This window comes from Panulirus ornatus, chromosome 10 (genome assembly GCF_036320965.1).
Source record: "Panulirus ornatus isolate Po-2019 chromosome 10, ASM3632096v1, whole genome shotgun sequence".
Taxonomy (NCBI): Eukaryota; Metazoa; Arthropoda; class Malacostraca; order Decapoda; family Palinuridae; genus Panulirus; species Panulirus ornatus.
The window spans coordinates 26,792,370-26,817,916 of record NC_092233.1 but is presented as its reverse complement, the minus strand read 5'-3'; the positions used below and the strand labels follow the sequence as shown (position 1 = coordinate 26,817,916).

Below are 25,547 nucleotides of genomic sequence, written 5' to 3'. Positions count from 1 at the left end.
TGTGTGGATCAGGTGTTTGCTTTGAAGAATGTATGTGAGAAATACTTAGAAAAGCAAATGGATTTGTATGTAGCATTCATGGATCTGGAGAAGGCATATGATAGAGTTGATAGAGATGCTCTGTGGAAGGTATTAAGAATATATGGTGTGGGAGGCAAGTTGTTAGAAGCAGTGAAAAGTTTTTATCGAGGATGTAAGGCATGTGTACGTGTAGGAAGAGAGGAAAGTGATTGGTTCTCAGTGAATGTAGGTTTGCGGCAGGGGTGTGTAATGTCTCCATGGTTGCTTAATTTGTTTATGGATGGGGTTGTTAGGGAGGTGAATGCAAGAGTTTTGGAAAGAGGGGCAAGTGTGAAGTCTGTTGTGGATGAGAGAGCTTGGGAAGTGAGTCAGTTGTTGTTCGCTGATGATACAGCGCTGGTGGCTGATTCATGTGAGAAACTGCAGAAGCTGGTGACTGAGTTTGGTAAAGTGTGTGAAAGAAGAAAGTTAAGAGTAAATGTGAATAAGAGCAAGGTTATTAGGTACAGTAGGGTTGAGGGTCAAGTCAATTGGGAGGTAAGTTTGAATGGAGAAAAACTGGAGGAAGTAAAGTGTTTTAGATATCTGGGAGTGGATCTGGCAGCGGATGGAACCATGGAAGCGGAAGTGAATCACAGGGTGGGGGAGGGGGCGAAAATCCTGGGAGCCTTGAAGAATGTGTGGAAGTCAAGAACATTATCTCGGAAAGCAAAAATGGGTATATTTGAAGGAATAGTGGTTCCAACAATGTTGTATGGTTGCGAAGCATGGGCTATGGATAGAGTTGTGCGCAGGAGGGTGGATGTGCTGGAAATGAGATGTTTGAGGACAATGTGTGGTGTGAGTTGGTTTGATCGAGTAAGTAACGTAAGGGTAAGAGAGATGTGTGGAAATAAAAAGAGCATGGTTGAGAGAGCAGAAGAGGGTGTTTTGAAATGGTTTGGGCGCATGGAGAGAATGAGTGAGGAAAGATTGACCAAGAGGATATATGTGTCGGAGGTGGAGGGAACGAGGAGAAGTGGGAGACCAAATTGGAGGTGGAAAGATGGAGCGAAAAAGATTTTGAGGGATCGGGGCCTGAACATGCAGGAGGGTGAAAGGCAGGCAAGGAATAGAGTGAATTGGATCGATGTGGTATACCGGGGTTGACGTGCTGTCAGTGGATTGAATCAGGGCATGTGAATCGTCTGGGGTAAACCATGGAAAGTTGTGTGGGGCCTGTATGTGGAAAGGGAGCTGTGGTTTCGGGCATTATTGCATGACAGCTAGAGACTGAGTGTGAACGAATGGGGCCTTTGTTGTCTTTTCCTAGCGCTACCTCGCACACATGAGGGGGGAGGGGGATGGTATTCCATGTGTGACGAGGTGGCGATGGGAATAAATAAAGGCAGACAGTGTGAATTGTGTGCATGGGTATATATGTATGTGTCTGTGTGTGTATATATATGTGTACATTGAGATGTATAGGTATGTATATTTGCGTGTGTGGACGTGTATGTATATACATGTGTATGGGGGTGGGTTGGGCCATTTCTTTCATCAGTTTCCTTGCGCTACCTCTCAAACGCGGGAGACAGCGACAAAGCAAAATAAATAATTTTTTTTTTTTTTTTTTTTTATACCTCGTCGCTGTCTCCCGCGGTTGCGAGGTAGCGCAAGGAAACAGACGAAAGAAATGGCCCAACCCCCCCCATACACATGTACATACACACGTCCACACACGCAAATATACATACCTACACAGCTTTCCATGGTTTACCCCGGACGCTTCACATGCCTTGATTCAATCCACTGACAGCACGTCAACCCCTGTATACCACATCGCTCCAATTTACTCTATTCCTTGCCCTCCTTTCACCCTCCTGCATGTTCAGGCCCCGATCACACAAAATCCTTTTCACTCCATCTTTCCACCTCCAATTTGGTCTCCCTCTTCTCCTCGTTCCCTCCACCTCCGACACATATATCCTCTTGGTCAATCTTTCCTCACTCATTCTCTCCATGTGCCCAAACCATTTCAAAACACCCTCTTCTGCTCTCTCAACCACGCTCTTTTTATTTCCACACATCTCTCTTACCCTTACGTTACTTACTCGATCAAACCACCTCACACCACACATTGTCCTCAAACATCTCATTTCCAGCACATCCATCCTCCTGCGCACAACTCTATCCATAGCCCACGCCTCGCAACCATACAACATTGTTGGAACCACTATTCCTTCAAACATACCCATTTTTGCTTTCCGAGATAATGTTCTCGACTTCCACACATTCTTCAAGGCTCCCAAAATTTTCGCCCCCTCCCCCACCCTATGATCCACTTCCGCTTCCATGGTTCCATCCGCTGACAGATCCACTCCCAGATATCTAAAACAAGAAAATAGTGAAGTTGGAGAAAAATGTAGCTTAGACATTGAAGCTTATTGATTCAGTGGTTAAATTGATGAGAACTGCTATTGACGTTTGTGTGAATAAATTGTGCATTTCCTTTTCCATAGCCAGAGGTTGAACCATTATGTGACGTTCATTTTTTTCATTCATTTCAAGCTAAAAGTTTGTTTTCTAAATTGTTTCTTACATTTTTCATATGTATATATATGTGTGTGTGTGTGTGTGTGTGTATGTGCGTATGTGTGTGTATGTGTGTGTGTGTGTGTGTGTATATATATATGTATATTATCCCTGGGGATGGGGTGAAAGAATACTTCCCACGTATTCCTCGCGTGTCGTAGAAAGCGACTAGAGGGGACGGGAGCGGGGGGCCGGAAATCCTCCCCTCCTTGTATTAACTTTCTAAAATGGGAAACAGAAGAAGGAGTCACGCGGGGAGTGCTCATCCTCCTCGAAGGCTCAGAGTGGGGTGCCTAAATGTGTGTGGATGTAACCAAGATGTGAAAAAAGGAGAGATAGGTAGTATGTTTGAGGAAAGGAACCTGGATGTTTTGGCTCTGAGTGAAACGAAGCTCAAGGGTAAAGGGGAAGAGTGGTTTGGAAATGTCTGGGGAGTGAAGTCAGGGGTTAGTGAGAGGACAAGAGCAAGGGAAGGGGTAGCAATACTCCTGAAACAGGAGTTGTGGGAGTATGTGATAGAATGTAAGAAAGTAAATTCTCGATTAATATGGGTAAAATTGAAAGTTGATGGAGAGAGGTGGGTGATTATTGGTGCATATGCACCTGGGCATGAGAAGAAAGATCATGAGAGGCAAGTGTTTTGGGAGCAGCTAAATGAGTGTGTTAGCGGTTTTGATGCACGAGACCGGGTTATAGTGATGGGTGATTTGAATGCAAAGGTGAGTAATGTGGCAGTTGAGGGAATAATTGGTGTGCATGGGGTGTTCAGTGTTGTAAATGGAAATGGTGAGGAGCTTGTAGATTTATGTGCTGAAATAAATATATAACTAATTTCATTTCCATGAAGCTTCAATTGTATACAAAAAATTTTGAAGGAATACAAGAGAATGGAAACAGTGAGTGACAACTGGGTCCTTTCAAAGATGTTTGTGATGTTGGAAAGATGAGAAACAAAGATTCATGTGGTAAGAGCAGAAATGCAAACAGATGACCTCAGGAGACATACCTGTTAACTTTACACTCTCTCTATATATAACAGTTGCAAAAAAAATCAGTCGTGGATCTGAAACAAAGAATTTGTCAAGGCCATTCGTACATGTATATATGATGTTGCTTTAAGCTACTATCTATCTATCTACATCTCTGACACCTGTTCCAATTGGACCTCCCTCAAAGGGGTGGCCATAACAATAGTCTCCATAACTAAAGAACACCAGTGCCACTTCTTAGCCTTTAGTGCCTCACCTTTAACAGGCCACTGGCAGAGGGCAAGTCTAGCGTAGTGTTTGCAGAGGCTTACCATGGAGTAATCTGTTGGGCTTGGTTGTTGATGTGAACAATGTGAACAGCTAAAGACTGGATATGTGCAAATGAGACAATGTGTTCATTCATTTCTAATGTTACCTTCTGATGATGAGAATTAGAATTACGAACCAAAGAATAAAATTCTTAAAGCTCTATACATTTTTGATTTTCAAAATATCTATATCAGTCACCAATCCTTCAACTAAATTCAAAGCAGCACCTAAATACAAACAACTGTAATATCTCCTTCAGTCCTTCCTACCATATTTGCTCTCAAACAGAACCACCTTTGTTCTGTTTTATGTTGAATTTTCTTTTGTTACTAACTCCCTTAAAGCATTTCATTACTGACTAGTTCTTCTAACAACTGTTATTGCTGCAGTGTCAACTTTTGTGTTAAAGGATGTAGTTAGACACAGTTCTTTCTTAAGCAAAACCTTAAATACAAAGCCAAAATAAACAGAGAAGTAACTAATTTTGGGGTTTTTAAGGTGGTGGAATATTTTCCTTTTAAAAAGAGGCAGATCTTAATTGCCTACTCTATTAGACTAGTCAATAATCCCATATGTTGACAATTCTGTTGAAAAAAGTACGTCTCATTTAAAGTAAAATGTACACCCAGGAGTAAAATAAAAAAGTTAAGAGTAAAATGTTTAACACGTGAAATCAGACAAATAAAACCTTAAATAGCTGGTTAAATCAAAATTATCAAAGCCTTTGATACTTTTGGATTCTTGTTTCAAATATGAACCTTTTCTTTTCTATACATAACTACTGAAATTTACTCATCCATGAATCATCTTAGAAGCTTATGTCTGTACTTTCTTCAAAGGCTTAACATATTCATTCAACATGGTGACACACCAGTGAAGTGTAAAAGAAATGGGGATGATTCTTAGCTTTCAAATTCAAATGCCCTACTTATAAAGACTTGGCTTTTATTTGCCTTATTATTTCTATGCAGTGATGGCTTGTGCAAAAGATGCTTGTGGCATGAGAAGCATGGGAGGTGGGCAGATTAGAAAGGGTAGTGAGTGGTGGGATGAAGAAGTAAGATTATTAGTGAAAGAGAAGAGAGAGGCATTTGGACAATTTTTGCAGGGAAATAATGCAAATGACTGGGATATGTATAAAAGAAAGAGGCAGGAGGTCAAGAGAAAGTTGCAAGAGTTGAAAAACAGGGCAAATGAGAGTTGGGGTGAGAGAGTATCATTAAATTTTAGGGAGAATAACAAGATGTTTTGGAAGGAGGTAAATAGGGGCCGTAAGACAAAGGAACAAATGGGAACTTCAGTGAAGGGGGCTAGTGGGAAGGTGATAACAAGTAGTGGTGATGTGAGAAGGAGATGGAGTGAGTATTTTGAAGGTTTGCTGAATGTGTTTGATGATAGAGTGGCAGATATAGGGTGCTTTGGTCGAGGTGGTGTGCAAAGTGAGAGGATTAGGGAGAATGATTTGGTAAACAGAGAAAAGGTAGTAAAAGCTTTGCGGAAGATGAAAGCTGACAAGGCAGCGGGTTTGGATGGTATTGCAGTGGAATTTATAAAAAAAGGGGGTGACTGTATTGTTGACTGGTTGGTAAGGTTATTTAATGTATATATGACTCATGGTGAGGTGCCTGAGGATTGGCGGAATGCTTACATAGTGCCATTGTACAAAGGCAAAGGGGATAAAAGTGAGCGCTCAAATTACAGAGGTATAAGTTTGTTGAGTATTCCTGGAAAATTATATGGGAGGGTATTGATTGAGAGGGTGAAGGCATGTACAAAGCATCAGATTGGGGAAAAGCAGTGTGGTTTCAGAAGTGGTAGAGGATGTGTGGATCAGGTGTTTGCTTTGAAGAATGTATGAGAAATACTTAGAAAAGCAAATGGATTTGTATGTAGCATCTATGTATCTTTGTACAATGGCACTATGCACGCATTCCGCCAATCCTCAGGCACCTCACCATGAGTCATACATACATTAAATAACCTTACCAACCAGTCAATAATACAGTCACCCCCTTTTTTAGTAAATTCCACTGCAATACCATCCAAACCTGCTGCCTTGCCGGCTTTAATCTTCCGCAAAGCTTTTACTACCTCTTCTCTGAATACCAAATCATTTTCCCTAACCCTCTCACTTTGCACACCACCTTGACCAAAACACCCTATATCTGCCACTCTATCATCAAACACATTCAACAAACCTTCAAAATACTCACTCCATCTCCTTCTCACATCACCACTACTTGTTATCACCTCCCCATTTGCTCCCTTCACTGAAGTTCCCATTTGCTCCCTTGTCTTACGCACTTTATTTACCTCCTTCCAGAACATCTTTTTATTCTCCCTAAAATTTAATGATACTCTCTCACCCCAACTCTCATTTGCCCTCTTTTTCACCTCTTGCACCTTTCTCTTGACCTCCTGCCTCTTTCTTTTATACATCTCCCACTCAATTGCATTTTTTCCCTACAAAAATCGTCCAAATGCCTCTCTCTTCTCTTTCACTAATAATCTTACTTCTTCATCCCACCACTCACTACCCTTTCTAATCAACCCACCTCCCACTCTTCTCATGCCACAAGCATCTTTTGCGCAATCCATCACTGATTCCCTAAAAACATCCCATTCCTCCCCCATAAGAGTGAGTGCTCAAATTACAGAGGTATAAGTTTGTTGAGTATTCCTGGTAAATTATATGGGAGGGTATTGATTGAGAGGGTGAAGGCATGTACAGAGCATCAGATTGGGGAAGAGCAGTGTGGTTTCAGAAGTGGTAGAGGATGTGTGGATCAGGTGTTTGCTTTGAAGAATGTATGTGAGAAATACTTAGAAAAGCAAATGGATTTGTATGTAGCATTTATGGATCTGGAGAAGGCATATGATAGAGTTGATAGAGATGCTCTGTGGAAGGTATTTAGAATATATGGTGTGGGAGGCAAGTTGTTAGAAGCAGTGAAAAGTTTTTATCGAGGATGTAAGGCATGTGTACGTGTAGGAAGAGAGGAAAGTGATTGGTTCTCAGTGAATGTAGGTTTGCGGCAGGGGTGTGTGATGTCTCCATGGTTGTTTAATTTGTTTATGGATGGGGTTGTTAGGGAGGTAAATGCAAGAGTTTTGGAAAGAGGGGCAAGTATGAAGTATGTTGGGGATGAGAGAGCTTGGGAAGTGAGTCAGTTGTTGTTTGCTGATGATACAGCACTGGTGGTTGATTCATGTGAGAAACTGCAGAAGCTGGTGACTGAGTTTGGTAAAGTGTGTGAAAGAAGAAAGTTAAGAGTAAATGTGAATAAGAGCAAGGTTATTAGGTACAGTAGGGTTGAGGGTCAAGTCAATTGGGAGGTGAGTTTGAATGGAGAAAAACTGGAGGAAGTGAAGTGTTTTAGATATCTGGGAGTGGATCTGGCAGTGGATGGAACCATGGAAGTGGAAGTGGATCATAGGGTGGGGGAGGGGGCGAAAATCCTGGGAGCCTTGAAGAATGTGTGGAAGTCGAGAACATTATCTCGGAAAGCAAACATGGGTATGTTTGAAGGAATAGTGGTTCCAACAATGTTGTATGGTTGCGAGGCGTGGGCTATGGATAGAGTTGTGCGCAGGAGGGTGGATGTGCTGGAAATGAGATGTTTGAGGACAATGTGTGGTGTGAGGTGGTTTGATCGAGTAAGTAACGTAAGGGTATGAGAGATGTGTGGAAATAAAAAGAGCGTGGTTGAGAGAGCAGAAAGGGTGTTTTGAAGTGGTTTGGGCACATGGAGAGAATGAGTGAGGAAAGATTGAACAAGAGGATATATGTGTCGGAGGTGGAGGGAACGAGGAGAAGTGGGAGACCAAATTGGAGGTGGAAAGATGGAGTGAAAAAGATTTTGTGTGATCGGGGCCTGAAAATGCAGGAGGGTGAAAGGAGGGCAAGGAATAGAGTGAATTGGAGCGATGTGGTATACCGGGGTTGACGTGCTGTCAGTGGATTGAATCAGGGCATGTGAAGCATCTGGGGTAAACCATGGAAAGCTGTGTAGGTATGTATATTTGCGTGTGTGGACGTATGTATATACATGTGTATGGGGGTGGTTTGGGCCATTTCTTTCGTCTGTTTCCTTGCGCTACCTCGCAAACACGGGAGACAGCAACAAAGCAAAAAAAAGAAAAAAAAAAATCTATGTATCTGGAGAAGGCATATGATAGAGTTGGTAGAGATGCTCTGTGGAAGGTATTAAGAATATGTGGTGTGGGAGGCAAGTTGTTAGATGCAGTGAAAAGTTTTTATCGAGGATGTAAGGCATGTGTACATGTAGGAAGACAGGAAAGTGACTGGATCTCAGTGAATGTTGGTTTGCGGCAGGGGTGTGTGATGTCTCCATGGTTGTTTAATTTGTTTATGGATGGGGTTGTTAGGGAGGTGAATGCAAGAGTTTTGGAAAGAAGGGCAAGTATGCAGTCTGTTGTGGATGAGAGAGCTTGGGAAGTGAGTCAGTTGTTGTTCGCTGATGATACAGCACTGGTGGCTGATTCATGTGAGAAACTGCAGATGCTGGTGACTGAGTTTGGTAAAGTGTGTGAAAGAAGAAAGCTGAGAGTAAATGTGAATAAGAGCAAGGTTATTAGGTACAGTAGGGTTGAGGGACAAGTCAATCGGGAGGTAAGTTTGAATGGAGAAAAACTGGAGGAAGTGAAATGTTTTAGATATCTGGGAGTGGATTTGGCAGCAGATGGAACCATGGAAGCGGAAGTGAATCATAGGGTGGGGGAGGCGGCGAAAGTTCTGGGAGCGTTGAAGAATGTGTGGAAGTCAAGAATGTTATCACGGAAAGCAAAAATGGGTATGTTTGAAGAAATAGTGGTTCCAACAATGTTATATGGCTGCGAGGCGTGGGCTATAGTTAGAGTTGTGCGCAGGAGGGTGGATGTGCTGGAAATGAGATGTTTGAGGACAATATGTGGTGCGAGTTGGTTTGATCGAGTTAGTAATAATAGGGTAAGAGAGATGTGAGGTAATAAAAAGAGTGTGGTTGAGAGAGCAGAAGAGGGTGTTTTGAAATGGTTTGGTCACATGGAGAGAATGAGTGAGGAAAGATGAACCAAGAGGATATATGTGTCAGAGGTGGAGGGAACGAGGAGAAGTGGGAGACCAAATTGGAGGTGGAAAGATGGAGTGAAAAAGATTTTGAGTGATCGGGGCCTGAACATGCAGGAGGGTGAAAGGCGTGCAAGGAACAGAGTGAATTGGAACGATGTGGTATACCGTGGTCGACGTGCTGTCAATGGATTGAACCAGGGCGTGTGAAGTGTCTGGGGTAAACCATGGAAAGTTCTGTGGGGCCTGGATGTGGAAAGGGAGCTGTGGTTTTCATGCATTATACATGACAGCTGGAGACTGAGTGTGAACGAATGTGGCCTTTGTTGTCTTTTCCTAGCGCTACCTCATGCACATGCAGGGGGAGGGGGTTGTTATTTTATGTGAGGCGGGGTGGCGATGGGAATGAATAAAGGCAGACAGTATGAATTATGTACATGTGTATATATGTATATGTCTGTGTGTATATATATGTATATGTTGAGATGTATAGGTATGTATATTTGCGTGTGTGGACGTGTATGTATATACATGTGTATGTGGGTGGGTTGGGCCATTCTTTTGTCTGTTTCCTTGCGCTACCTCGCTAACGCAGGAGACAACGACAAAGTAAATTTCTATACACTGCTTACTTGTCTTTACATAAAAAATTACTACACCCGACTCTTTTTACTCATTTAACTTTTGTAGCTCAGTTGAATTTATACTATAGCTAGCCTCCTCGTTTTACCACCAAAGCACAAAACTTTGCACTTAGTAATAAGAGAATTCATTGGCCACCTAAGAATCCAGTTTATCAGTGTCACCTTGCAGCTACAGACATTCCTTTTGTTTGGCTATATTTCCCAGTTTGGTGACATTTTACAACACAGCCCATTACCAATATTCTCAATATGTGTGAATAAGAAAGTTGGTCCCCACATTGATTCATATGGCATACCTCTTGTTACATGTACCCATTCAATTTTTTGTTTCCTGCCAAACAACCAATGATTTAGCCAGTCAGGTACAAACCCATTTATGCTGAGCAACTCAAATCTTGCTCATAATCTTTGATGCAGGACATCATTGATTAGTTCATAAGAATCTAATCATTTGATATCAACCACTTTGCTTTCACTATTTATGCTGAACATACATAAGCCATGCTGCAAATCCTTGTGATTCTCTATATTATTTACAGTCTTGTCTTGATTGATGGTCTTCATAAGGGTCGCCAATTACACATGTCATGCTAATTGAGTGACAATTTCCAGTTAGAGGCCTATCCTCATTTTTCAATATCAGTAGCAAGTGACTTATTGAAAAGAGCAGTCAAGAACTTAACTATCTGTTTTAGCTTTTTACATTGTTCAGTATTGAAGAGTATCTAAAAACAATTTGCTGATGATCACTCACATAATACTTCTCTCTAAATGCAACATTTCAGAAAAGATCTTCACTTGTATGTAAATATAAGGCTAATATGTTCACATCATGACTTGGTTTCTCAAGGAACTGTAAGTTTACATGAAGTCCACTCAAATTCATAAGGCCAGTCAGGTGGAAGCATTCAAATCAGTAGCTAGGACTGTGTTTTTCTCTCACCACCAGAGGGGTCTTATGATACCTCCTCAGTGCCTGAATTTGACATCTGAAAGCGGTGCCCTGGCAGCCTTTGTCTAGCAATTGCTTATACAACACAGTGAAAATCCTCAAAGAACTTGATGCTGGAGCTGGAACTTCTACAGTCCAAGGACTATGCATAAAGAGTCCAGAGGGTTTTGGGATGTGTCTTTCATGACTCGATGTACATATAAAATATATCTTAAAAGATTCCTCTATAATATTTTTGTGGATAAGTTAGCTTTAAGAGCAATACTTGGTGTGTAACTTGGGCATCTGGTTCTTAACCCTGTATTCAAAGTGAAAACTACAGAAATTAAATTTACTCTATAATATTTCTCAGTCCCTCTCTCATATTTTCTTCCAATACCTGATTGTCATTTCCCACATCAGCAAGATAGTAGAAGGAAAAGACTAAGAAAGGCCACATTCGCTCACATCCACTCACTAGCTGTTATGTGTAATACCCCTAAACTGCAGCCCCTATGTAAAACCAGGCCCCACGGACCTTTTCTATAGTTCATCCCACCTACTTCACATCACCTGGTTCAGTCCATTGGCAGCATAGTGACCCCTGTATACCGCAGTGTTCAAATTCACTCTATCCCATGCCCGTCTTTCTCCCTCCCACACGTTCAAGCCTCGATCATTCAATATCTTTTTCACTCTAGCCTTCCATCTCCAATCTAGTCTCCTCCTTCTCCTTGTTCCCTCCACTTCTGACACATACATCCTCTTTTGTTAACCTCTCCTCACTCATTCTCTCTGTATGTCCAAACAATTTCAGCACATATTCAGCTCTTTCAACCACTCTTTTTATTACCACATCTCTCTCTCCTATCCTTTTTATTACTTATTTGATCAAACCACCTTACACCACATACTATCCTCAAACATTTCATTATGAAAACCTTCACTCTCTTCTGCACATCCTCATCTACAACCCATGCCTCACACCTATATAACATTCTTGGGATTACCATACCTTCAAACAATTTTGTCCTCCCTGAACAACCTCCCATTCAATACATTCCTCAATGCTCCCAGAACCTTCACCTCTCATCCACCCTATTAACCTTGCTTTTATTTACATTTAGTCTCAACTTTCTCCTTCCATACAATCTTCCAAACTCAGTCACCAACTTGGGTAGTTTCTCAAATGAATCTGCTTCCAGTGCTATGTAATCAGCAAACAACAACTGACACTTCCCAGACCCCCTTCATCCCCTACAGACTGCATAACTGCCTCTCTCTCCAAAACTCTTGCATTTACCTCTCTACCAAATTCATAAACAAATTAAACAGCCATAGTAGCATCGCACACCCTTGCCACAGACCACCCTTACTTGGAACTACTCATTCTCCTCTCTTCCTACCCATACACATGCCTTCCACCCTTGATAAAAGCTTCTAAATGCTGCTAGCAGCTTTCTTCCCAAACCATATATTCTTAACAGCTTCTACAAGATATCTCTATCAACCCTATCATATGCTTTCTCCAGATCCATGAATGCTACATACAAATACTTCCGTATCTCTAAGTAGTTCACTCACACATTCTTCAAAGCAAACACCAGATCCACACATCCTCTATCACTTCTGAAAGTACACTAATCCTCCCCAATCTGATGCTGTGTACATGCCTTGACCCTCTCAATCTCCACTCTCCTATACAACTTACCAGTAACACTCAAGAAACTTATACCTCTTCAATTTAACTACTCACCTTTATCCTCCTTTCCTTTAACAGCAACACTATACATGCATTCCTCCAATCCTCAGGTACCTCACCTTGAAGCATTCTTGCACTGAAAATCCTAACTAACCAATCAACAATACAGTCACCCCCTTTCTTAAGATAAAATATTCTAATACAGGAATACTTCTTTATAGTTATCATACCATTCATCAATGTATATGGTTTATAACTGATATAATTCACCTCTCTTCAGTTGTAAGCCAATGACTTCAAAATGATTTAGAAATGGGTCAAATCTTGGTTTGGTTTTGATTTCACTGAACTTTTGTGTACTTTCCATTACTGATCACTTGATATTCTAATTTCCATCACAATGATTCTCAAGTCAATAATGCTTCAATCTATCTGCAAAAAAGGATATGAAATGAAACAGTATTTTCAGCTATTATAAACATCTAAGTATATTCTAGAGAGTTTCCTATTTTTGGTAAAAAATGGTATGATATCTAGTTATAAGCTCGCCTATGTACTTCACCATTACCTTAATTCTATACTAAAACAAGATTGTACAAAATGGCCACATGAAACTCAAAGATTGCATCAATTAAATATCAACTTAAACCTATAATTTGTTACATGAGTGACATCTGAATCAGCTGTTCAGATGAAAATCAAGGCTATCACTACTAGTTCTGTCTTATGCTTTGTAAATTTTACAGTAAATGACTTAAAGTCATTCATTATAAAGCAGCAAGATACATTGTACTGTGCTTAAATAAAATATAAGTGCAAACCATAAAGACCACTTCACAGCTCATATTTGGTGGCATTGACACAGGCATGAAATCATCTGAGAGTATCTGCTTTTGATAATTAGCAACCTAAATGCTATTTCATGTATCCTGTGTCACTGTCAGATATATATATGAATTCACACTATAGTACCTCTTATTGCATTACAAGTGTGGAAACATATCTACAGGAATATTAGATAGAGTCTCATATATGCTTAATTTGTGCAAATGTATCTAAAATTCTAAGCTGCCTTCATAATATCTAAATTACCTCTGATATGAATATCACACTAGCATAACATACACCGTTGAGTTCACTTAATAATGTAGCATCACTTAAGAAAATTATTCAAACCATATGGTAGTTATTATATAACTGTAATCAAGTGCTCCTTTAACATAATATCCTAAACTTTTTTGGAGTTCTCCAAGACCAATGAAAGACCTTCTTCCTGTCTTCCAATTTTGCTACAAAATCAATTAAAATATGATTTGCAGTGAAACAAACAATCCAAAAACTGCTGAGAATTCCTCATGGCATCATTGCACCACAATTACTTTCACAAATCAGGTTGAAAGTTTATGGAAATTTTCCAATTATCTAGACTTTCCTGAATGAGAACTAAAATTTGCAAATTCTAAGGTATTCAAAGAATTTTAGATTGTTTATGAATCATGTATAACAGATAGATATTAGCATTTTTTCATTCAAAAGCATTCATTATGTTAAGACATTCTGCCTATCATTTATATGACATAATGTATATCCTACAATGCAAATGAGGTAGAATCTAACTAAAATGCTTTAGTCATGAAACATTACCTTTGTATTCAAGTTTACTGTTTAATATTAAAGACCCCATGGCAATGCTTCAAATATTTGTAAACAGTTCTGCAAGACTGCTTTCCTTACTTCAAGAACCAAGCTCTATAAGTATAAATAATTTTCATAATTTAAGTTGATAATGCAAACATTGCCACCATGACATACAAGAGCAAAACTGAGAAAAACAGAGAGAAAGAAAAGAGATAAAGAGAAAATAATCAAGTCTGTTAAACAGTGGGGTTTGAGCATTCCTGGTTTCCAGTCAGCATGACAACAATGCATGACCATAAAATCTGAGCCATTACTGGGATAAAGGAGGCCATAAAAGAATCAACTTCCCTATGAATCCATTACTTCTCCTGTAACAGACCTTCCTTTGGTAATGAAGACAAAACAATCTAGTTCTTACTCTTAAAATGTATAGGTACTAACCATCTCCAAAACTTGATGGTTAGTACCGAGGTATATTTAAATGCAAATGTTCCAGTTCATTATGCGAAAAGCATTACTTTGTGATTGTGATAATGTCAAGGCTTTAAGGTAATTTTGAGAATATAATACAACAAATTCCACTTTCATCTGATTATAGTATCTTATTCCATTGGTAAAATAATATAATTCATCTGATTATCTTAGTCTAAAGCCATGCCTGTTGAGATACATGATAAACAGCCTTAAAATTACATTTCTGAGCAATTAAACCACCTAAGTTACCAAAAAGACTACATTATTCAGAAGTAAACAAACATTAACAAGAAAATATGAGTATCACAATCAAAATTCAAAGCACATCACAACCATAAAAAAAGAAATGATAACTTCAAACTTTTCAATTTTGTTTGTTATCTTGAGGTTGGAAAATCCTCATTAAAAACTTATCATAAATAATGAAAAAATTCACATATTTCAGCAATGCTCTTATGCTAAAGCTACTTCTGAGGGTACAGACAATCAAGCTTATCAATCAATATCATTTACACTTGTGCAGGATTATGAGCATAGCTCCTACTTACAGCATTGCATTTAAACTCACCTATCCTAATAACAATGCTATTCTGATGACAACCCAGCAGCTATTTCTACAAACATCTTCCTGACCAATTTAATTCTATACAGCAAAATAAAACAGTGAAGAGAAATCATTTACTATTCTTTGAATAAAACAGAACCAAATGAAAGAAAAAGACTGGCAACACTGATACACAAGGGAATGAATTTCACTTTAATATGTTTTCCTGGTCCTATAAGACAGACTTCAACAAACTACTCTAGTAGTGTAAAGTACCTTCCAAAGTAATATAAAGATTAACTGGTCATACTTTTAACATTTTGCACTCTGGTGTATTTTATAATGTCTTAACAGCTACTAACATATGAACTGCACAGCATAAGCTCTAAGAACTCTGCAATAATTTTAGCAGTTCAACTGCATTTAAATAAAACTTTTACAGTACAGAAACACATTAATAACTTAAGTTATTTATAATAACAAAATCCACACAATACACATCTAACTAAAATTACTATTGACTTCAGCTACATGAACTAAATCCAATCAATCCCTGAAGTATAACATTTACCCATATGCTGAGGAGGAGTACATATATTGCAAAAGACATTTCACATTGACAGTTTAACTCGCCCAAAATATAATCTTTTACAACAGAAATGCATAAATAACGAAGCAAAATTACTTACGATTACATAAAAAATGCAGTCTAATACTTTCTCATTAAAATCACAATAAATTCTAGCTATATGCAACAACTGCAGCCTCTTTAGGCAAAATGATCAGCTAGAGTAAGGTGAAAATGAAAGCTATGCTTTATAAAAACTACTTCACTGAGGTATCTAGATCTAGGAGCTTCACTCAGCTGTACTTAGCTGAGTGTGCACAATTCATTGTAAGCATATCTTCTCATGATTATTTTATCACCTGTTCCTGTTACATTTTGATCAGTTCACTGATCAGGCTCAACATTGTGCAACTAATCCAAGGGAGAGCACGTGAATTAGTAGGGAAAGTTTAAAAAAAATATATTGTTGCAAGCATCAAAATTTTGGTTATGGCTGAGAGGTTGTTATAGGTGATATCATCTAAATGAGATTTCTTGAAATCATGCGAATAGAAAGAAGTCTAGACCTTTTTCTTCTTTACGGCCTGACAACTAAGTGTGAAAATAATCAATAAAAAAAAAATCTTATTTCTCTTAATACCATAAGTCTATAACCATAAGCACAAGCTGAGGAGATGTCAAGCCAAAAAGGTGGCCATAAACTTGCATGAAATCTTTCTCATGCAAATAAGCAACCTTTGAAAATAACATCTTTGTGACATACTAATGCTGCAACTACCCTAAAGTATAAACATATGTAAATAATCTCCTAAAGGAGTTTCTAGTGTTACTAGGACAGCTGTAATGATATTCATCATCACTAAACATTACAAATATTTCATGTAGTGTATATATACACCCTTCCCTAACATTGCATTGGCTTATTATATATATATTCTGCACTAGAATGGATCACTTTAGATTCTCACAGAGATATATAGTCATGAAGAAACTAGTTTCGTAGAGTCTACGCAAGAAAATTTCTAGTATGAACATGTCACTGAACACAATTGAGTCAGAATTAGAAGGATTGTTACATCAGCAATACCAGACCTCATCTTTAGGTATAATGAAACACTGAAAATATCATACATGACACACCACTAGAAAAATTACCATGTAGTACTTGAATTTGCCCAAATGATTAGTAATGACATAAAACAAAATTAGAAAGGAAACAACTCAAAGAAGGGATACAACTACTTCGAGCTACAAAATTTCTTTGAGAACATGAATTGGGAAATGGAGTTCCAGGGCCAAAATACAGTAAACATTATGGAAAGTTTTACTAATCAATGACAAGGGTATCTTTGGCATTAACTTGAAAAAAAAAAAATGATGGTAACAATCAACAAAGAGAAAAAGCACTGAGGGATGGGCTTTGGAGAAGGTATAGGCAGCACAACAGCCAGCCAGCATCTGAAAGGAATTAGAGGATGATAAATGAGTATAACATGAGGAAGGATTGGAAAAATCTGAAAAACTATCATGAACAAGGCAGGGTATAATCCAACAAAACTATTTCATTTATTCATCACTGGTAAACTGTTAGTCAAAAAAGCACCAAATCAGATTGAAGGATTCAGGGGGAAAGGTTGTTGAGAATGAAGAATAATATGAAAAACTGAGTGCATGAAAAAAAAGTGCATTAGCTGTAGAGCACACTATAACCCTTGGCAACACCAGTAAAATGGTATGGCAAGGAGGAATTGAAAAACTTGAATTCTTAAAAGGGACATAGCTGACTACTGGAAAGTCCTGATCCATATAAGGCACATGGTTCAGATAAATTCTCACGTGATATGAAGAGCAAGTGTGCAGAATCACTTGACAAGTCACTGAATATGTTGCTCAAAAAAAAAAAAAGAAGAAAATAGTTCAGTGCCAAATGCATGGAAGACAGCAAATGTCACTTAATTCTAAGAAAAGTGATCACACTGATTGCACCGGGGACCGATAAGTTCAGTCTGTAAAAATGCTAAAAAGCAAATCAGAAAGCAAATGGATGAGCACTTGAAAAGGAAAAACTACCACAGCAAGAGAGAATATGAGTTTTGGGAAAAGAGTTATGCACCAGGTCTTCTAGACTTCTATAACAGAGTTCTTGGACTGTCAATCGTTCATCATAAAAGTAGACAGTTTACAATGGAGTGAAAATTATCTTTGTGTATAAGAACAAAGGAGAGATGTCAAAGGACATTTATCTATGCAGGTTAAGTTCAACAGTGGTGTGCTAGAGGGTTCAGTCTTGGAACCATTGCTATTCTTGATTTAAATAAATCACTTGTCAGAAGAATCAGATTCCTACCTGATATTGCTTGTGGTTGATGATAAAGTCATAAGAAAGGTAAGGGATAATGACTGCATCAATTCAAAATGGGACCTATACAGCTTCAGAGTTGGTCTGGTACATTTTATAAAGTTCAACCCTAGTACATGCAAAACAAGGAAGATGGAACACAATGAAAGAAGGCCTTGATAAGAATATATTCTAAAAGAAAAAAGTTACATGAAACTGAGCATTAATGAGACCAACCAGCCAATCATCAGAATGCTGAGTCAAGAGAATTCTTATTAAGAGAAATTGCCTGCTAGTTTAAAGCTTCAAAAGTCTGGTTGTCCTACTTAAAGAAACATAAAAACCTAACAGAAAACATGAGTGAAATAAATACGACAGCTAGGTTACAGGGAGAGACTTGAGTGGAAGAATTGATTACAACTTTTGAATTTTTAAAGCAGCTAGACACTGTTGACAGTGAACAGCTTTCACAAGATGCCAAGCACAGTAGTGGCTGGATTCAACTGATATCTTATATATTCCTTACTTGATATTCTTTATAAACTATTTTTAATTTTCAACATCAAATCACTCATTCATCTATTTACTTTTGTACTATTTCTCCTGCAGCCAGCATCTCTACTTATGTACTGCTGTAACAATCTGGTGTCAGTCTTTCATAAACATGAAATAAATTACAACATAAAGATGTAATATTGCTCCAATAGTCATCTGCTGAGCATACTATCACAGTGGTAACGGGTAAAACCTCCACATCACTATGATGAGATGGTTGCCACAATATTACAATCCAACTTTAATCATTCCCATAGTCAATCTTTCTTTTCTCATCATCTCCAGCTGCTTTAACCATTACACCATACCCTAGTCAGTCCTCTCAGTCACACCATTTCTTAACTGTCATTCCTTACTTAACCAACCCTCCTAACACCACATATCATCCTCAAGCATTTTGCTTCCATCACATCCGACCTCTTCCTTTCTTTAGCCATCAAGGGTTTAGACTTACATCTACACAAAACTGATGGGGCTACTATATCTTCAAACATAACCACTCTTCCCTTTGCGACACTGATGTCTCCTTCTACATGCTACTTAATGCACCTAAGACCTTAGACCCTCTTTTAACCCTGAATCACATCTGCCCTCACAACCCCAGAGTTCCATCTGCTACCACATCCAATCTCAAGTACCTAAAGCACTCAATTTCCTCCAGGTTCTCCCAATTTATACTTATACTCAAACAATCTTATATCTTCCTCATTTTCTTTCAAATTTTCCCTTTCATAAACTCTCCTAAACTCTGTACCAGCTCCTGGAGCTTCCCTCTGGAGTCTGCCACCACAATCATGTCATCAATAAACATAAAATATCATCTCACCATACTGTAGACCTGCCTCTTGCTCCAGGACTTTCCTATTCACCTCCCTCCCTACTCTCACTATGAACAGATTAAGCTACCATGTACAGACCCACCTCCTTCCTTCCTACGACACACCGTACCTTACTCTCCCAGTGAAAAACCTTCGTCAAATTAGGTAAATATCTACGTGCCCCATATATTTGCAGCACTTTCCACAATGAATTTCTGTCAACCCTATCATATGCTTTCTCCATTTCCATATATGCCACGTACAATTCGTTCTTTCTCCAAGTTTTCTCAAACTCATTATTCAAAGCGAATACTTGATCCACAGAACTTTTACCTCTCTTGGTGCCACATTTCTCTCCTCCACTCAAATGTACTAAGCATGCCAGTGTTTCAGCCACCAGTCTCTAAGATATCAAGCTTAGTGCACTCAACAGACTTACGGCTCCGTAATTTGAACAATCATTTTTGTCTCACTTACCTTTATATGAGGACACTAATCATGCTTTCCACCAGCCCTTATGTATCTCACCTTGGGTCATATGTACACTGAGCAGTTTCATTTGCTTTAATCATATGACATTCTTCACTTAACCTCTCTTGGCATATCTGCATACAAGCCACTTTTTTAAACTTGCTTACTTTAACCACTTCTTCCAAATGTCATTTCCTCCTTTTCTAATCCGACACAAACATTCGCACAAACCTCCACATAAACATAATCAGAAATTTCATCTGGGCTCCTCTCAGCACATTCATATCCAACAACCTCTCTCTCTGTCAATTACAACAGAATCCACTGGAGCCTCAGCCCTACTTGCCAAAGTAAACTTTATATGCACCTTTCTTTATCTAATGTATTCCTGATCACTAGCGCTCCTCTAACATGCAACTCCACAAGCTCTTATCCATTTTCAATTACACCAGAGAACCCATATCCCCCAATTATACCTTCAACTGCCACATGAGCCACCATTCCACTCATATCCCACTGTGCCAAGATTTGACCTCCTTGAATGAAAACTGCCAAAGCACTCACTCAGCTCCTCTTTAAAAGCATTTCTTTCATCTTCACCCACATCTTGTAGACTACTTTCATTCTAACCCGTATCAACCTTGAGCTTGATCCTTACACTTTTAAAACAACAGAGTCCTGCAATTCCTTTTTCATTAAAAGCACCACTCCCTCTTAGCCACTGACCTCTCACTAGTGCCAGACTTTACCCCAAATCATTCTAAAACCCACTTTCTCTTCAATTTTGTTTCACTTAATAGCAATCATCTATCTACCAATCTATCTATCTTTCCATCAATCGTAATCACTCCCTTTCCATTCCATGGTGTGGATCAGGTATGTACTGCCTCTAAAAACACTTACACATCCTCATCCTATACCGAGGGTGTTAAGAGTGAAATGTCAATCTCCACATTTATAAAAATGCTACTTACTTTCTCAATGTGCACACAAAACTAACTCATCAAATGAACCCATAGACTTCATTCACACCAACCCCAAACAAAATGTTTCCATTGCATCTGATCCCCCATCATTTCTTTAGCATATTCATCTTGTCCTAAGGAATTCTTTCACTGCATCTATCTATTCCTTGATCTACTTTTCTTGTACCTTTCCTTTTTAACATATTTGTTTTACCAAATAACTTTATGATCAACCTATCTCCTACCTTACTTCTCTTAATTCTAAACATACAGTGGAAGTTACAAATCTTGCTACTCTTACTTACTCTTACTTCTAACCTTTCCTTTCCTATATAAACATACATTTCACAACTATAAATAAAAAATGGGACTAGAGCCCCATCGTACATGCTTCCTGCACACACTACACTGAAAATTTTTCCCATGCACCACAGCTTTTGGTACATCTCCTACTTTTCTCCCTTGCATGACTCTACCCTCAACTTCAACTTCCCCACTACCATCCTTACTAAGAGCACCACATGTATCTAAATTCATACATATTGGCCACATCATTATCTCATATACTGATATAACAATCTAATCTCCCATCTATTTCAAAACTAGAGCCTTACTTTTATCTGCTTTCACTTTCAGCATTGTCCTCCTGCACAAATCATCAAAGCCATCCACCGTTTTTTCAAACTCTTCTGATTAGGATAATAACACAATATCATCTACTAACAGCAGATGTGAAAACTTTCAATTTGTTTTTCCAAGTTTAAATATTACACCAAAATTAATCCACCTAACTCTCATCTCACTAAAACTATTAAATAACCAAGGTGATGTTGCACAACTTTAAAACACTCCCACATTCATTCTAAATCACTAATACCACAACATGCAAACATGTACTATATCCATTATAAAGCTCTGAAAGGCCTTCAAGACTTCCGTGTACATCATAAAGATTCAGAACTTCCAAGGCAGCTTTCCTATTCATCTTGTCAAATGCATTTTCTAAATCAATAAATTCTGCATTCACTCCTTTTTTTTCCATAGCCACTCAAAAGCAGTTACAGAGGTAACACTAATAATTAACAATAGGTAGAAAATAGGGGTGTGGAGGGGAGTAATATAAAAATTATGACTAGCACAAACTTCATGACCACACACCAATACATTTCCAATGTGTTCCAAATTCGGTTTGTTAGTATTCAGCGTTTTTAGTCATCATGCCCTCTCTAATCCTAATCAAACCTGACAATCAAGATTAGATAGGATTCCTGTCGAATGATTTTGCCAGTACATTAATGTCCACATATAAAAGAATGTAGAAGAATGGAGAAGAATGTAGCTTAGACATTGAAGCTTATTGATTCATTGGTGAAATTGATGAGAACTGCTATTGACGTTTGTGTGAATAAATTGTACATTTCCTTTTCCATAGCCAGAGGTTGATCCATTATGTGACGTTCATTTTTTTTTTTTTTTTTTTTTTTTTTTTTCATTCTTTTCAAGCTAAAAGTTTGTTTTCTAAATTGTTTCTTACATTTTTCATATGTATATATATGTATGTGTGTGTGTGTGTGTATGTGCGTATGTGTGTGTGTGTGTGTGTGTGTGTGTATATATATATATGTATATTATCCCTGGGGATAGGGGTGAAAGAATACTTCCCACGTATTCCTCGCGTGTCGTAGAAAGCGACTAGAGGGGACGGGAGCGGGGGGCCAGAAATCCTCCCCTCCTTGTATTAACTTTCTAAAATGGGAAACAGAAGAAGGAGTCACGCGGGGAGTGCTCATCCTCCTCGAAGGCTCAGAGTGGGGTGCCTAAATGTGTGTGGATGTAACCAAGATGTGAAAAAAGGAGAGATAGGTAGTATGTTTGAGGAAAGGAACCTGGATGTTTTGGCTCTGAGTGAAACGAAGCTAAAGGGTAAAGGGGAAGAGTGGTTTGGAAATGGCTGGGGAGTGAAGTCAGGGGTTAGTGAGAGGACAAGAGCAAGGGAAGGAGTAGCAATACTCCTGAAACAGGAGTTGTGGGAGTATGTGATAGAATGTAAGAAAGTAAATTCTCGATTAATATGGGTAAAATTGAAAGTTGATGGAGAGAGGTGGGTGATTATTGGTGCATATGCACCTGGGCATGAGAAGAAAGATCATGAGAGGCAAGTGTTTTGGGAGCAGCTAAATGAGTGTGTTAGCGGTTTTGATGCACGAGACCGGGTTATAGTGATGGGTGATTTGAATGCAAAGGTGAGTAATGTGGCAGTTGAGGGAATAATTGGTATGCATGGGGTGTTCAGTGTTGTAAATGGAAATGGTGAAGAGCTTGTAGATTTATGTGCTGAAAAAGGACTGATGATTGGGAATACCTGGTTTAAAAAGCGAGATATACATAAGTATACTTATGTAAGTAGGAGAGATGGCCAGAGAGCGTTATTGGATTACGTGTTAATTGACAGGCGTGCGAAAGAGAGACTTTTGGATGTCAATGTGCTGAGAGGTGCAACTGGAGGGATGTCTGATCATTATCTTGTGGAGGCTAAGGTGAAGATTAGTATGGGTTTTCAGAAAAGAAGAGTGAATGTTGGGGTGAAGAAGGTGGTGAGAGTAAGTGAGCTTGGGAAGGAGACCTGTGTGAGGAAGTATCAGGAGAGACTGTGTACAGAATGGAAAAAGGTGAGAACAATGGAAGTAAGGGGAGTGGGGGAGGAATGGGATGTATTTAGGGAATCAGTGATGGATTGCGCAAAAGATGCTTGTGGCATGAGAAGAGTGGGAGGTGGGCTGTTTAGAAAGGGTAGTGAGTGGTGGGATGAAGAAGTAAGAGTATTAGTGAAAGAGAAGAGGGAGGCATTTGGACGATTTTTGCAGGGAAAAAATGCAATTGAGTGGGAGAAGTATAAAAGAAAGAGACAAGAGGTCAAGAGAAAGGTGCAAGAGGTGAAAAAAAGGGCAAATGAGAGTTGGGGTGAGAGACTATCAGTAAATTTTAGGGAGAATAAAAAGATGTTCTGGAAGGAGGTAAATAGGGTGCGTAAGACAAGGGAGCAAATGGGAACTTCAGTGAAGGGCGTAAATGGGGAGGTGATAACAAGTAGTGGTGATGTGAGAAGGAGATGGAATGAGTATTTTGAAGGTTTGTTGAATGTGTCTGATGACAGAGTGGCAGATATAGGGTGTTTTGGTCGAGGTGGTGTGCAAAGTGAGAGGGTTAGGGAAAATGATTTGGTAAACAGAGAAGAGGTAGTAAAAGCTTTGCGGAAGATGAAAGCCGGCAAGGCAGCAGGTTTGGATGGTATTGCAGTGGAATTTATAAAAAAAGGGGGTGACTGTATTGTTGACTGGTTGGTAAGGTTATTTAATGTATGTATGACTCATGGTGAGGTGCCTGAGGATTGGCGGAATGCGTGCATAGTGCCATTGTACAAAGGCAAAGGGGATAAGAGTGAGTGCTCAAATTACAGAGGTATAAGTTTGTTGAGTATTCCTGGTAAATTATATGGGAGGGTATTGATTGAGAGGGTGAAGGCATGTACAGAGCATCAGATTGGGGAAGAGCAGTGTGGTTTCAGAAGTGGTAGAGGATGTGTGGATCAGGTGTTTGCTTTGAGGAATGTATGTGAGAAATACTTAGAAAAGCAAATGGATTTGTATGTAGCATTTATGGATCTGGAGAAGGCATATGATAGAGTTGATAGAGATGCTCTGTGGAAGGTATTAAGAATATATGGTGTGGGAGGCAAGTTGTTAGAAGCAGTGAAAAGTTTTTATCGAGGATGTAAGGCATGTGTACGTGTAGGAAGAGAGGAAAGTGATTGGTTCTCAGTGAATGTAGGTTTGCGGCAGGGGTGTGTGATGTCTCCATGGTTGTTTAATTTGTTTATGGATGGGGTTGTTAGGGAGGTAAATGCAAGAGTCTTGGAAAGAGGGGCAAGTATGAAGTCTGTTGGGGATGAGAGAGCTTGGGAAGTGAGTCAGTTGTTGTTCGCTGATGATACAGCGCTGGTGGCGGATTCATGTGAGAAACTGCAGAAGCTGGTGACGGAGTTTGGTAAAGTGTGTGGAAGAAGAAAGTTAAGAGTAAATGTGAATAAGAGCAAGGTTATTAGGTACAGTAGGGTTGAGGGTCAAGTCAATTGGGAGGTGAGTTTGAATGGAGAAAAACTGGAGGAAGTGAAGTGTTTTAGATATCTGGGAGTGGATCTGGCAGCGGATGGAACCATGGAAGCGGAAGTGGATCATAGGGTGGGGGAGGGGGCAAAAATTTTGGGAGCCTTGAAAAATGTGTGGAAGTCGAGAACATTATCCCGGAAAGCAAAAATGGGTATGTTTGAAGGAATAGTGGTTCCAACAATGTTGTATGGTTGCGAGGCGTGGGCTATGGATAGAGTTGTGCGCAGGAGGATGGATGTGCTGGAAATGAGATGTTTGAGGACAATGTGTGGTGTGAGGTGGTTTGATCGAGTAAGTAACGTAAGGGTAAGAGAGATGTGTGGAAATAAAAAGAGCGTGGTTGAGAGAGCAGAAGAGGGTGTTTTGAAGTGGTTTGGGCACATGGAGAGAATGAGTGAGGAAAGATTGACCAAGAGGATATATGTGTCGGAGGTGGAGGGAACGAGGAGAAGAGGGAGACCAAATTGGAGGTGGAAAGATGGAGTGAAAAGGATTTTGTGTGATCGGGGCCTGAACATGCAGGAGGGTGAAAGGAGGGCAAGGAATAGAGTGAATTGGAGCGATGTGGTATACAGGGGTTGACGTGCTGTCAGTGGATTGAATCAAGGCATGTGAAGCGTCCGGGGTAAACCATGGAAAGCTGTGTAGGTATGTATATTTGCGTGTGTGGACGTATGTATGTACATGTGTATGGGGGGGGGTTGGGCCATTTCTTTCGGCTGTTTCCTTGCGCTACCTCGCAAACGCGGGAGACAGCGACGAGGTATAAAAA

The 25,547-nt window shown here is 39.3% G+C and overlaps 1 protein-coding gene across 7 annotated transcripts in view; it reads right to left on the bottom strand.

The window, feature by feature from the left end:
* LOC139750835 (metallophosphoesterase MPPED2) overlaps window positions 1–25,547 on the bottom strand; it is a 378,611-nt gene that overhangs the window by 255,070 nt on the left and 97,994 nt on the right. For 2 of the 7 annotated variants that reach the window (XM_071665617.1, XM_071665619.1), the window contains one exon: window positions 12,701–16,920. The exons of the other annotated variants lie outside the window; for them this stretch is intronic. Coding sequence is in view for 1 of the 2 variants with exons in the window: in XM_071665619.1 (XP_071521720.1) it covers window positions 16,850–16,920 (71 nt within the window). In the remaining variant the exon portion in view is untranslated. Of the gene's footprint in view, window positions 1–12,700; window positions 16,921–25,547 lie in introns of those variants that run through there. 7 annotated transcript variants of the gene reach the window in all.